General features: G+C 42.6%; 3 protein-coding genes across 3 annotated transcripts; 2 read left to right on the top strand and 1 right to left on the bottom strand.

Annotated features, from left to right (window-relative positions):
- The first annotated feature begins 2,274 nt into the window (after nt 1–2,274).
- Nucleotides 2,275–7,566, top strand: LOC100826009 (serine/threonine-protein kinase BSK5). The gene is made up of 10 exons (XM_003563401.4): nt 2,275–2,665; nt 3,268–3,494; nt 3,590–3,725; nt 4,198–4,331; nt 4,444–4,549; nt 4,710–4,795; nt 5,054–5,242; nt 5,531–5,695; nt 6,300–6,413; nt 6,974–7,566. The coding sequence occupies exons 1-10, from the start codon at nt 2,599–2,601 to the stop codon at nt 7,226–7,228; spliced, it is 1,479 nt and encodes a 492-aa protein (XP_003563449.1). The 5' UTR covers nt 2,275–2,598; the 3' UTR covers nt 7,229–7,566.
- A 382-nt stretch (nt 7,567–7,948) lies between these two features.
- Nucleotides 7,949–10,441, bottom strand: LOC100823138 (mitochondrial import inner membrane translocase subunit TIM10). Its single transcript, XM_003563392.4, has 6 exons — nt 10,292–10,441; nt 10,113–10,174; nt 9,946–9,998; nt 9,051–9,089; nt 8,705–8,774; nt 7,949–8,261 (listed from the first exon to the last, which is right to left on the bottom strand). The coding sequence occupies exons 2-6, from the start codon at nt 10,152–10,154 to the stop codon at nt 8,214–8,216; spliced, it is 252 nt and encodes an 83-aa protein (XP_003563440.1). The 5' UTR covers nt 10,155–10,174; nt 10,292–10,441; the 3' UTR covers nt 7,949–8,213.
- Nucleotides 10,442–10,556: 115 nt separating this feature from the next.
- LOC100820982 (transcription termination/antitermination protein NusG) lies at nt 10,557–13,645 on the top strand. The gene is made up of 6 exons (XM_003563385.4): nt 10,557–10,981; nt 11,324–11,502; nt 11,969–12,290; nt 12,381–12,463; nt 13,154–13,299; nt 13,402–13,645. The coding sequence occupies exons 1-4, from the start codon at nt 10,589–10,591 to the stop codon at nt 12,459–12,461; spliced, it is 975 nt and encodes a 324-aa protein (XP_003563433.1). The 5' UTR covers nt 10,557–10,588; the 3' UTR covers nt 12,462–12,463; nt 13,154–13,299; nt 13,402–13,645.
- Nucleotides 13,646–14,083: the final 438 nt, after the last annotated feature.

The following is a 14,083-nucleotide window of genomic DNA, read 5'->3' as shown; positions in this document are numbered from 1 at the left end:
AATCTCCTCTCCATGTTAATTACTCCTGCTTAATTTGAAGCCGCGGGAACTTAGAGTTGGCATGCGGCATGAAGACAGCCGTACTATCAAATCAAGGCGGCCGTACTCATCCATGCACTTTCCCGTGCAACGATGCATGTAGTAACACGTGCTACGAACTTGGTGTACGTTGCATCGATATAATTAAAACCGTAAATATGATTCCGACAAGTTTAGTTTCGGACTTAAATTAGCAGTGCGAGTTCTCACAAGTACACGGCCTGTAGGCCTAACGCGAACACCATCCAGAAACTATGGTCTAATTTAAGTCGAGTCGAGACTCGCGGCAAGGACCCGCGTAATCAGATACGGATTAGTGGATTACCGCTACTGGTACTACTCCACTATAGCTTGGCCATGCCAGCGTATGATCTTGTTGATCACGCTTGCCCACTACGAGCTGAACTCAAGCAGCAACGGCGGCGGTACTGGCGAAAAGGACGTGGAGCAGTGATGCAAGGCGATTGGTACTAATCCGTTTCACGTTTTGGCTTATCCCCGGCGTGTAAACTAGGAAGTAATCAACTTCAATACTCCAGTGTTTTAGCAAGGGCATGATTAATTACGACCAGGTTTGATTACGACGTCGTTGAATCGGAATGACGTACGGTTCAAGTACTCGTCAACCTTTGTGTGGCATCAATACAGTAAGTACGGCCCCGAATATCTAACGGAGTTATCCTGCCCTCTATTGTTGGCATGCAACAAATAATTTTGGAATTACTCGTCACCTTTGTATGCCATCAATATGGTACTTGGACTAGTTATCGCCAGCGTCTAAGCATGGAGTAATTAATTTCTCTGAATTACTACAACTCTGAGAAAAAATGATGTTATACCCATCATCATTCTATGCATGGCAGCAACGTGGTGCCTCCTCGAATACCTACATGTTTTTGGGGTTACTTGGACTTATCACCAATGTCTAAGCAAGTGAGTAATTAATTATCGGAGAAGTACGTATATCGCCAAATATATTACTGTGTTGCACACCAACTAACTTCGTTCATACCACCATGTTACGAATGGAGGGATTGTTTTCAAACTCAATTATGGAGCATGCATGCCTCGACGAAATTTGGAAACGTCCGCAGAAGTATCTAGAGAAGTGTTATGAAAGATAATAACGTTGATCTTTAGAGTAAGCAATGTGAAACTATCATATTGTCATGTAATAGTCGCAGAAAAGTTTCATTTTCATGCGTGCTGTGACTTTGAATTACATATAATGTCATTCATTGCTATGTTTCGAAACATGCAAATGTTTGTTACAAAGGTTCTCGAATAAATGGCTCAAATGAAATGTGGAATATCAAACCATTTAAAGGCATTTTATGAAATTCCTCGTGAGGTGGGATTCTATGTGGGTACGTGTGGCGGGGGTTCATAAAATGCATTTAAGTGGTCAGAGGTTCCAACTTTTATCACATCTATTTATTTAATATCTGATTGTTGGGATTAAGAGTTTCAAGTTTTTATTGAATGGAGTTTTTTTTTACGTGACACATCCCTTGTTGCAACTACTTGATGTACAAGCGCATGATGCATACATGCCTACAATTTTAGAAAGTTGTTAGCCGTTCCGTGATGCACGGTAACGTTCAAGTAGGTCATTTGGAAACGCAACGAATTAGTCCACGGTTTTGCTAATAGAAAGCCGTGCCTCTTGCACGAGTGGTGATTGAAAATTATGGCTATCGTGCATAAGAATTATCATAGCAAATATCTAACTTGATTCAATGACTGTAAATATTTTAGTTAACCACTTCATTTGGTTACACATATTACCATAACAATGCCCACTACACGCGCTCGTGTGCAATGTCATCACAGTGATAACTGGAATCTACTTTATTCGATAACACAAGCACCCCGTCCGATTATATTTGCAAGTATGTCGAGCAATCGATAGTTCTGTGCATAATAAAATTCATAAATACATTAGACATATCTGATTGATGTTGAGTCTCCGAATAATAACAAAAAAAACACATTTAGTTTTAAGTTTTAAACGCTACATGTAAATAACAGCCAGCACCCTATACATTTAGTTTTAAACGCTACATGTAAATAATCATCCAACCCACGAAATTGAAAATGCCGGTGCATCCCAACAGTCATACGTAACGGGCGCTTTTAAAGACAATCAAAAGCCATGGTTATCCAGCTCCAGCGGCAGCAAGGCGAGAGGGGAAGAAGGAACACGGTGCAATATAAAAGGGGCCGGAAAGGAGAGTTGGGGGGAGTGAGGAGGAGAAAGAGGAACAGGAGAGCCAAAAGCAAAGCAGAGGAGAGCGAGAGCGGAAAGCCCACCACCTTCCTTGGATCCACAACCCAACCCACCCCACACACGCCACTCCCTTCCTCTCTCTCTAGGCTCTCTCTCTGTCCTCGAGTATTTTAGTCTTGGTCTATTCGAGTCCTCCTCTCCTGCCAGTAGCGAGCGAGCGAGCGAGCGTGCGGTGGTGCTGGTGGAGGAGGAGGAGGAAGGGGAAGGGGAAGGAGCGGAGGTTTGGTCGCGGGGAGGGAGATCTACGAGGCGGAGGTCGGTGTTCGTCCATGGGGGCTCGCTGCTCCAAGCTCTCCGTCTGCTGGTGGCCGCCGCACTTCAAATCGCCGCGGCTTGGTAACGAAGCCCCCCACCATTCCCCTGCTTGTTTCCTGACCCCGCGCCCGCACACGCATTGGCGACTCTGGTTTCGGGAGGCGATTTCGGGGCCTCGGGTTTTGGATGCTCTTCCCCTTGCTGGCTTGCTGATGTGTTTTGTTTTGTTTCGTTTCGTGGGGGGAGTGTGGCGATGGCGTCGGTTCTGCTGCATTTTGGGGTGTTCTGCTTTTCCTGCGTTTTTTCCGGGGATTTTTGTGCCTTTTTCGCTTGTTCGTGTGCGTGTGCGTGTGGGTGGTTGATTTCGTGATTTGGTTTGCTTTGGTGGCGCCGTCGATCTCGCTGGAATTCGGTGTAGAGGACTCTGATCCATTCGGTTGGTTTACCTGGACGCTCAAGGACGATCCTAATAGTTGGTACTGTAGTAAGCTTTTACTGATTCGATGCGTTTGTTCCGTGTATTTCGTCCTTTTGGTGCGACGAATTCGGTTCTTGTCGCAAGCGTTTTGGATTGGAGTGCGCTGTATTTGGTTCGATTTCGTTCATGTACTCGGGTAATCTCGTCGTGTTCAACGGCTCCTAGAGCTGATCCTACGCGCTACCTGTTTTCTTCCCCTGTGCAGAGAATGGGGCCGCTGGGGAAGACGGCAGTGGTGTGCCGGTGTTCACGGAGTACAGCCTTGACGAGCTCCGCGCAGCCACCGACGGCTTCGCTCCCGACCGCATCGTGTCAGAGCATGGCGAGAAGGCACCCAACGTCGTCTACCGCGGCACACTCTTCAGCTCTGGCCACACCGTGGCCATCAAACGCTTCGGCCGCTCTGCCTGGCCTGACTCCCGACAGTTCGTGGTAAGTGTAGCTTGCTTTACCGGATGGGTGATCATCTGCAGCGTTTGGCTAGAATTTACAACATCTGATTGTGTGGCTTTGTTTTTGTTGAATAGGAGGAGGCCAGGGCTGTTGGGCTACTGCGGAGTGGTCGTCTCTCCAATCTGATCGGGTGCTGCTGTGAGAGCGGCGAGCGGCTGCTTGTCGCTGAGTTCATGCCGCATGATACCTTGGCGAAGCACCTCTTCCACTGTATGTTTGTCACTCACATTTTCCTCGTTCAAGTGTATTATATGCTAGTGTTGTTTCTGGCTTGCTAGTGTTGCTTCTGAATTGGTAGTGCCAATGTAGGTAGTTTATGTAACATTACACTCTTGTTGTTTTCTAGTCTTATTCTTCTCGGCTTCTAGGCTAACCTGAAATGGACACATTAGTTCTTATATTAGTGCTTGTAACCAGTGTTCTGTTTGGTACGCATCAAGGTGATTAGTTGTGCCTTTATTGATATGTATATAGCTGCATATAATGTGCAATTATTGATTCATGCAAGGTACTAATTACATTAAGGAGTGGTTAAACTACTTATGATAGGATCATGTACTCGGTTCACATGTGAAGAATAGTTCAGGGCTTTTGGCATTTATGGTTCTCCATAAGAGATTCTGTTTTGAGAACGATGTGGGTTTGTTTTCCATTTTGTGCTCATGGTATTTATGCTTCTCAGGGGAGACAAAGCCATTGAGCTGGCCTATGAGGGTACGAGCTGCACTCTATGTGGCACAAGCATTGGAGTACTGCACCAACAAAGGGAGGGCTCTCTACCATGACCTGCATGCATACAGGGTCCTCTTTGATGTGGTGAGTCTATACTTGTTCTCCTTGGTTGCTTGATTCTTAGTTGTTGGGTGGGGCTGTCAGCCTGTCAGACAAAATATGTAATATATTCTTGTTTTTGGTCGGGGATTTACAGGATGGTAACCCTAGACTGTCCTGTTTCGGTCTGATGAAGAACAGCAGGGATGGGAAGAGCTACAGTACCAATTTGGCTTTCACGCCTCCTGAGTACCTTAAGACTGGTAAGTTTCTTGTACGTAAAGGAACAATTTCGAACAATTTTGATGGACATTACTCCATTCCATGAAATTTTAGTGTCTACTTCTGATCAGGAAGTTCAAATTCTTGCCTTGGAGGCACATGGTTTTGTTATTTCTTTCTTAACTGCTAAATGTTATGCAGGCAGAGTAATTCCAGAGAGTGTGGTCTACAGTTTTGGTACTATCTTGCTTGATCTCCTAAGTGGAAAGCATATTCCACCAAGCCATGTAAGTTATCCTACACTCTGTTTGAGCACAACTCCGGTCTAAACAAACTACAGTATTAAGTATGGTTCTGTCTAGAAAATGTGTGCATTTGGCTATCTGCTCTTCTATCAACAGGATTGGAGAACATACCTTTCTAATAGAAGATTACAGGACTGACTTTCAGTAGAGCTTTGCAATAGTTTATATAATTTGTACATGAGCATTGGGTCTTTACAACTTTATCCAAGAAAACATTGACTTCGATTGGTTTTGTTGTAGGCCCTTGACCTTATCAAAGGAAAGAATTACATGGTGTTGATGGATTCTTGCTTGGAAGGCCATGTCTCCAGCTCTGATGGAAATGAAATGATGAGATTGGTATCCCGTTGCTTGTCATATGAAGCCCGTGAACGGCCAAACCTGAAAGCAGTAGTGTCTGCTCTTGCAAACCTACAAAGAGATGCTTCTGTAATATTCCTTCTTGCTTCTTTATATCATTGAAAAGCTGCAGTAATAACATTGTCCCACCAACTTGTGCCACTGTTTCTTTTGCAAATTCCCACTAGAGCATATGATGTTGTTTTGCAAGGAAATTGCAAATTCCAACTATCTTAGCGTCTGTTTTGATGTTATTGAGAAGAATCACTATGGTGTATCCAGTCCTATTCTGTCAAATCATTTATATACCTGTCTTTCTTCTAAATAAAATTGTGTACCTCTGCATGCTTAAATAGTTCACATTGAACCTTTGTGCAGGCTCCTTCACGTACTTTACTGGGTATTCCACAAGATACAGAGGAGAACTCAGCGCAAGTTTCATTTTCGGCTACTGGGAAAGCTTATGCCACAGCTGACCTCGAGGGGGTACATGAGATATTGACGAATGATGGATACAAAGAGGATGACATAGCAACCTATAAGGTAAGAACTTTAGAATATATTGCTTTCATGGTAACTACTTTCAAAAACAAGTTTGGGCTGACGGTTGTTGAACTTCAATCTGTGCTTGGAAAATGTTAATTATGTAGATTCCACCAATAGAACCCATTCGATTTGTTCATGAAAAAAAGAATCCACTCAATTTGGGACATAAGACGGTACACACCCATATATTTGGTTCCCTATCCCTGTGCTAGATGTAGTTTGGAACTGTCCTCAGTTGTCCAACTGTCTAATTCTGAATTGCTTTATTTGAACACTAGCTATCTGGTATGAAACCAATAAGCGAGCTAGGGCACATGACTAAAATGGTGTATGTGCTCATCAAATTTCTGAATGCCACTGCTTTGAGCTTAAATCTAAATTTCAACTAGTTTGACTATATTCTTTCTCAAAAAAAATAGTTGACTATATTAATTTTGTTTCTCTAGCCATGAAACTATAATAGAATTATAGAGCACATGCTTTCAAGACAGATAACTTACTCAGAACCAGACCTAAATTCGCACAAGTGTTGCTTTAACTGATAACACTGATGGATATTATTTGGCAATTACATATGCTTTTGAATGTTTGGTACTTGCAGGTATCCTTAGATTCGTGGCCTGGCCAACCAGCTGAGAGTCTTCGCGTCAAGAAGAATGGAGATGATGCTTTCCAATCCAAAGATTTTACAACTGTGCTAGAGTGTTATTCAATGGTATGTTTACAAATATCATCTGTTATGGTTGAATCTCATTAGTCTATACCCTATACCCTATTCATGTACCTATACCCTATTCTGCTCCCCAATTACAAACCAATATTTTTTTTCTTTTTTAGCTTGCTTTTCCTCAGATAACATGTGTAAGAAAATCATGACCCAGGTCATATTTTCTCTAATTGCTCAGTTACAAGTTTCATAGATATCGAGTCTTATTAGGTGGGTATTTCAATAACTAGGTTTGCATGTGTTCTTATGCTTGTCAGTGCGAGTCATACTTATCACAGAAGTGATGAACCAAGTTAGTTAAGGTTAGGTTTTGGGTGGTTTTAGGATTCATGAAGTGTTGGGTATGTAAACTGTAGCTGTAAACTGTAGCTGTAAACTGTGCCTGCATGTGGACAGTTAGAATCTACTCGTGACTTTCTATTACATGTATCTAGACGCTCTTTAGGCATAGATACATTCATATTTGGGCAGATTTGATTCACTTAATATGGGATGGAGGGAGTATTGGTTTATACATTACATGACCTGTGGTTTTCAATAATTTGCAGTTTATCGACACTGGTGCAATGGAGTCCCCAACTATGCTGGTGCGACGAAGTTTCGCGAACATGGTACTTAACAGGCTGGAAGATAGCCTTGAAGATGCAAGGAAAGCAGAGGGAATATCACCTGAGTGGCCAACTGCACACTACCTGCAAGGGATGGCGCTCATTGGCCTTGGCATGGAGCTTGATGGTCATGAGAAGCTAAAGATAGGCGCTGCTTTGGAAGCTCAAAGAAAGGGTAGAACTAGAACTGTATAGAGCCGCCATGGAGGCGATGATGATCTTCTGTACCTAGATCGCCTGCATTTTGGGTGTCCTCCAACTCCAACCAATGCGTTGCAACCAGTGGCAGTAGGGGCTGTTTTTTTGGTCTTCCCTAACTTGGAGTGGTATTTTCAGTGGTTTTACAAACTCCTAGGCTGGCTGTTATTACACCTCCAATATATATTTATAAGTACAAAAATGGGCCACAGCATTCCGTGGATTTGAGATTGTAAAGCGACATTACTTTAGTCTTATCTCTTCAAATTCATGTATATACAGAACCTTAAAAAAAATCTAGATTGCAACTTGAATCCTATGATTGATCAGGCATATCTTCCCTTGTGTTTGCTTGGCAAATATCTGGATTGTATCCATGCTATGAAACTGATGTGTTTGATCAGTATTACAGTTGTGCTGGATGTATGACAGTGCTTGTTTTTCTGTCTTGAGAGCTCTTGTTTTGTGTTGGTTTGTAATGGATTCATTGTCGTAACGAAATGAGAGGAACGCCCTAGGAAAAGTTGTTAAGACCAGGGAGCGACATTCTACGCATAGTTTTCCTTTCACAAGGACATCATGCATGATTATATTTATTCTTGAGACGCCTGGTTGAGTTGGCTATTATGTGAGACTCGGTAGCAAAAGGTGTAAACAGTTCAGAAGAATTTGTGTCAGCGACTCAGCGGACAGAGACTCGAGAGTTCCAGACACAGCTTTGGGATATTAAAGAACTAATATGAAAAAGGAGCAGCTTTGGCAACAAAATTGTTCTCTCGAGCTGTATCAAATTATTACAGGCGTGTGCCTCTGCTCATGATTCGGAGAGTAACGTACACATCACTGGAAAGGGTTTCCTTTTGTCCATGAATTAGCCGAAACTGATGTGCTTTACTTGGCAAGTAGACAACTTTCTAGAAACAAAATGGAGAAACATAGAGACAGTATTCTACTACAGAAAATTCAACTACTGCTTCCCCGCTCATATCTGAGGCTTGTTCCCAAGCATCTGTCCGACCAAATTAGTCACCTGAAAAGAGTTACCAGAATTAGAATGCATCAAGGAAAAACAGATGTTTAAGCTATCTACAGATTTCAGCCAATAGCCATGTTTCTATGCAAAAAGGATGGACGAGAGCAGATCTATGACACGTTCGTGGAAACATAATTAAGGATAAACAGTGCCCATCAAAACTACAGATAAATCTTCTCCAAATGGTGATCAACTGCAAAATATTGCTAAAGAAAGTTCTGCATATAGTACTGTTTTCTTCCCAGCCTAAGCCCCAAAGGAGGGAAAAGACGGTGAGAGTACACACTACTCCCTCCGTTCCATAATTCTTGTCGAAATATTACATGTATCTAGACGCTTTTTAAGAATAGATACATTCATTTTTGGGCAAATTTGAGACAAGAATTATGAAACGGAGGGAGTATTTGCTATAAAACTATATATGCTATTAGTAAACTTGCCTGCCAATACTTTGAAACACATCGATCAATGCAACTGTTCTCTCCCATATTGAGCTCAGATTCTTTATGCCTGTGGAAACAGAATAAATCTGGGGTAAATTCAACAGAACATAAATCGCTCTTGGTTGTTAATCAATGAACTACAAAAAATTAAGAGAGGCGATGGACATAATTCGCTATTGTGAGCTTGTGACCACCTTAGTTGAACTATAATATTACCCTCTTTCAGCAAATGAAAAGTCTATATATGACTAGAACATTTTGGATACTCATTCTAATTTTGTTCGTCAGTGGATAAAAGATGCATTGGCAGAACTGAGAATTCTGAGTTATGCAGACTGTGTACCTTTTCTCAATACACTTCTCAAAGCAACTATGTGTAAGCCTGCATAAGGAAAATAGGCACTGGATATCAAAATGGGCCCATAAAAACAATTCATAATTCAGTATTGATGTGGGCCAATCTAAACTATGTCCTCGCCAAAAAATGTGTACATAGACGATGAAAAGACCATGTTGACATTGTTAAAAATTTATCAGTACGACAATCATGCTAGACATTTCAAAAGGCTAGTGCAGTGCTATTACTGTACCATCTATGCACAAGTGAAACAGCAAGGTGATGAATCATTGGGCCAGAGATTTCATTTCATTGATCTAGTTTGGAATAGGAAGTACAGAATGGCAACAGATTGATATTCTAATAATACCAAGGTATGAATTATGAAGCATCCCAGTGCTTGTAAGTAACATCAGGTCAGTATCTCCAACCCATGCAATGATCTCTTTTTCCTTGAGAACTGTGACTAGTAAGGTTCTTAGAACTAGAAACACGCTATTTATGGGTTCAGAGTTCACAGAAGATCATTTCTATTAGCAGGTTCAATGATGCAATTATCCTTGTTTTATCAAACAGTTCTATTGAGATCTCTCCAGGCAGAGCATAATAGTAACAAAGCCAGTTCACAAGAAAAGCATCGTAGCACTAGACACCATGCTCATGATTGTCTACTCCAGTAGACTACTGTTATGAGTTCACAACGCCACAGGGATTAGCATAAACACTGTAATTCTCGTGCAAGCAATTCCCTTCGTCAGATAACGATACCACATTGTGACTACCAACTTCGGAGTAGTTTACTCCTTGCATCACTAGCGATCTGATCTCACAGCTCCAAATTAGCGGTAGTCCAGCAGGCACGAATTAACACAAACAGATGTGAACAATGAACACCACTCACCGGTTGAAAAGATCGACCCGGTACTCCATTTCCTTCTCCGCCATCCCAAACATCTGCCCAGTCCAAGACACACCAGCATATTAATCCTAGGTCCTAGCTCTGTAGCTCAGCACCGACTACAAGCAGAAAAATTGCACGCAAATCGGAGGGAAGATGGATGCACGTACCTGCTCCTTCTCGAGGTTGCTCGGCCCGCCTTTCGAAGCCATTGTTTCTCGCGCCGCCTCGCCTGCGAAAGACAGAACAGCGGGCACCAATCTAAGCAAGGATCACAACTATACGCGTGCGAAATCAATGGAGGTGGGTTCGCGGGGACGTAAAAAGAGGACGAGAGGCAGATGGTTACCGGGAAGGAGAGCGAAGGAGGTCGGAGATCTCGCGAGCGCGGAAGAACAGTAGAGCAGCCGCGCCTCCAATTGTTCCTCCCCCAACCTCTAGGGTTTTGTTCTTCTTTCGTGGAGAACGAGGAACGACCTTCGCGTCCTCATATGGGCTTCTTACCATTGGCCCTTTCAGCCCAAACTATACCTAGCTATGTAAAGCCCCGCCCATTCTTGTGGGCCGGTAGTAATAAACAGATTTTTTTTTAAATCGTTTTGACTTCAAGTGCTCTGGTCTCTGTCGTTGCGGAAGGCTCGAAGCCATGAGCTTGGCTTATCCACTCCTCCGGCTCCCATGCCGGTGCTCGCTCCCGCCGCCGCTCGCGTCTACCGCGGCGATGTCGGTGGTGTCGCTGTCGGCCTCCGCCGCGGAAGGTGAGCCGAGGGGGCGGGAGAGGAGGCAGCAGCGGAACGAGGCGCGGGAGCTGCGGGCGCGGGACTGGAAGGAGGAGGTGCAGGAGCGGCTGATCCACGAGCCGGCGCGGCGGCGGAAGAAGCCGCCGAAGAGGACGTGGCGGGAGGACCTCAACCTCGACCTCCTGGCCGAGCTCGGCCCGCAGTGGTGGCTCCTCCGCGTCTCCATGGCGCCCGGCACCGACTACGTCGACCTCATCACCAAGGCCATCTCCCGCCGCTACTCCGAAGTCTCCTTCAAGGTAGCAACTCCGGTTCTCTCCTCTCCTCTCCTGATAATGGAGTGATATGGATCGTTAATTTAGTTAATTGGCGTCTGTGCTGTGCGAAAACCGCATCCCTGAGCATTTTGCCGAACACTTGAGGCATAATCTGTCATGAGCAATGCCACCTTGCAAAACTCTAGAGCACTGTACTTAAATGCCACATATAGTGTAGTTATGCATAAGAATACCTGTGATGACGTTTATTTGAAAAGATGTGACTCTTGGTTGTAAAATCTCATGGTGACAAACTGACATTGTGTTCCAGTTTAGAGAACTTAAAATTTCTGGTTCTTATTAATGTAATCATACAAATTGTAGATCTACAATCCAGCAATCGAAGTCAAGAAGAGACTTAAAAGTGGTTCAATCAGTACCAAATCAAAGCCTTTGCATCCTGGGTTGGTCTTTCTGTATTGCACCTTAAACAGGGAACTTCATGACTTTCTCAGAGACACGGAAGGTTGTTATGGCTTCATTGGAGCAACAAGAGGTTCCATGTGAGTACTTTCATAATCCTTTTTATTTTATTTTATTTATTCTATTAACTGTTAACTTTGTTATTGTTGTCGCAACTTGCAAATATTCATATTGTTGATTACACAGTTAATGTCAGGTAGCATCTGGTCACTATGAATTATAAATAAAAACGATTTCACAACCATCCTTTAACTCCATGAGGTGAAGAACTTGTATCACTCAACAATTCCTGAAAACAGTCAATGTACTAATTTGAGATATCAACTTCTTTTTGAGGGAAATGGTGATTTACATTTTACTTGAAACCAATTATTTGAGGAAACAATTTTTCTGCTGTAACTTGCGCAATCTATATATCATGGCAGATGTAACAATATAAGTACTAATGAAACAACAGATCATATCTCCTGGTAGTCTCTTGTCATCTTCTCGGATCAATTTTGCACTTATTGTGGCTCTTATCATCATAATGCTTTCCGTATGCAGTAAAAGGCAGATTAAAAAGCCTAAACCTATTCCAATTGAAGAAGTTGAATCGATTTTTAGAAAAGAAAAGGAGGAACAAGAGAAGGCTGACAAAGAGTTTGAAGAACTGGAAAACTGGGATAATGTCAAGTCTTTTGGTAAACCTGTTGAAGGCACTGAACTTATGCTAATTAATAAAATCAAGAAACAGGTTAAGAAATCAACTTCAAAAGGTGGCTCCGGAGACAACACTTCTACACCTGGTGCCAGTGTTCATGTTCTCTCCGGGCCTTTCGCAGACTATAGCGGCTCTGTTCTGGAAGTGAATCGCAAAAATAAAAAGGTTAGGCTGATGAAGCTTCATCGAAGCGAAATACTTGTCTGGCTATTTTGCATTATTATCTGGTTATCTAAGAAGTGTTACCTCCGACAGGTTACTGTACAGTTGACACTTTTTGGAAAAGAGAGCTTTGTGGATCTAGATTTTGACCAAATCGAGACAGTCAATACTTAATGGTAATGAGAATTGTCTCTGCGATCTGAACATTCTGGATTTTTCTTTTCCTTTTTTCCATGAGCAATGCTATGTCGGAGTTCAACTATTTACTTTCCAAGGATTTGTAGATATTGCTGCTGTCAACATGCCTAATCTTTATCATCCGCGAATCTGCTTGCATTGGTGGTCATGAAATAAAAAGGATATCTCACCCAGGAAGTAACACATACAAATCATACCAATACTTTCATATTTTTCACAAAAGGACAAGCTGATAAATGGGAGTGCAATTTTTTCCAAGAAAGAAATAGTATAATAAAAATTTAGACCAGCCAGGGACTAGCACCTGGTAGCTTTGAGAAGATAACCGCGGGTGGGTAGCATGCCCACTCTGCTAGCCAACTGATCGAGGTTCGGTTTTCTTGTGCCTGAGGTTATAGCCTTATAGGATAGATCGATTGTTTGTTTGTTCTTATTGCTGCCCCCCTGGTGAAGTAAATCAGGTCTATTTAAGGTCCTACAGTAAGGAATTTTTACCACTTTTTTGAGAAAATATGTGGCGGCTGTCCATGATATAGCCAATTGTTTTTTTTCATGATATATTTCTCATTTTCCAGATCCTCCAAACTTTATGATTATTTCATTCTAGTTTCATTTTTTCTTTTCTTGGAAATAAAAATGTTTCTCAGTATTGTTTCATGTTTGAGCAGGCATCTTGCATAGTGCAGTATGAGAAGTTTTATCAGCTGGAGCCTCGTGGTATGAACGTCGGTATGTGCATCTGTTGAAGACCAGCTGAGCGAGCCAACAACTCGGCAAAAGTAGCTAGTTTGTGAGCCACCGCAAACATTAGCCGGTATGTTTTCTTTCCAGTTGCAAGCGTTTGGTGTTTGGAACAACCAACCAGGCAAGCTTTGTCTTCTCTATGTTTTAGTAAGTTTTGTTGAATGTCTCACAGGAGTTACGGAATGCGGGTCATATTTCACGAGGATTCGATCTGTTGAACTAGGAATTCCACAAACTTCAGCTTGGTTGCTCAGCTCACAATTCGCCTCTAGTTCTATCATGTAGAAAGCAATGTTGTGACCTTATATTTTTTTTTCTGTAGCACCATAGGTTATTCATTTCATATCCTGGCCAATAAATTTGTTTTCGATCAACTTGAAATGGGAGAAAAGAAAAAGAATGCGTGCCTTATCAGATTGATCTTCTCTGTGAGCCTGCGGATCCTCAAGATGCAAGTAACCTGGAGACCAATTTGGAGAAACGGATCCAGATGAGTTGTTTTCAGTGTGTCATTTGTCTAGGTCAAAAGCTCAAGAGAGCACAAGCTTCTGCTTTCCTCGCCTTTCCTTTTCCTGCAGTTTCTGGAGATCTGTTCTCAAAGAGATGGATCCTGGGATAAAATAGAGACGAGTCCTGCAGTCTCTCTCCACCTGAACAAATCTATCACCATCATCATCCATTCCATGCCTTTCAGGAGCATGCATCGAACAAGACACCTTCATTCCTTTTTGTCATCACCATCTACTCTTCTTTTCTTCTCTGAAGAATATTTCCAAGATAACTCAATCGAAAGATGGCACTGGGGCTTCTTGGCCACATCTCAGAATCTTGCATGTCTGCTGGGTCCTTCGCTC

This window comes from Brachypodium distachyon, chromosome 1 (assembly GCF_000005505.3).
Source record: "Brachypodium distachyon strain Bd21 chromosome 1, Brachypodium_distachyon_v3.0, whole genome shotgun sequence".
In the NCBI taxonomy this organism is placed as follows: Eukaryota; Viridiplantae; Streptophyta; class Magnoliopsida; order Poales; family Poaceae; genus Brachypodium; species Brachypodium distachyon.
This window is presented reverse-complemented; position numbering and strand designations above follow the sequence as displayed.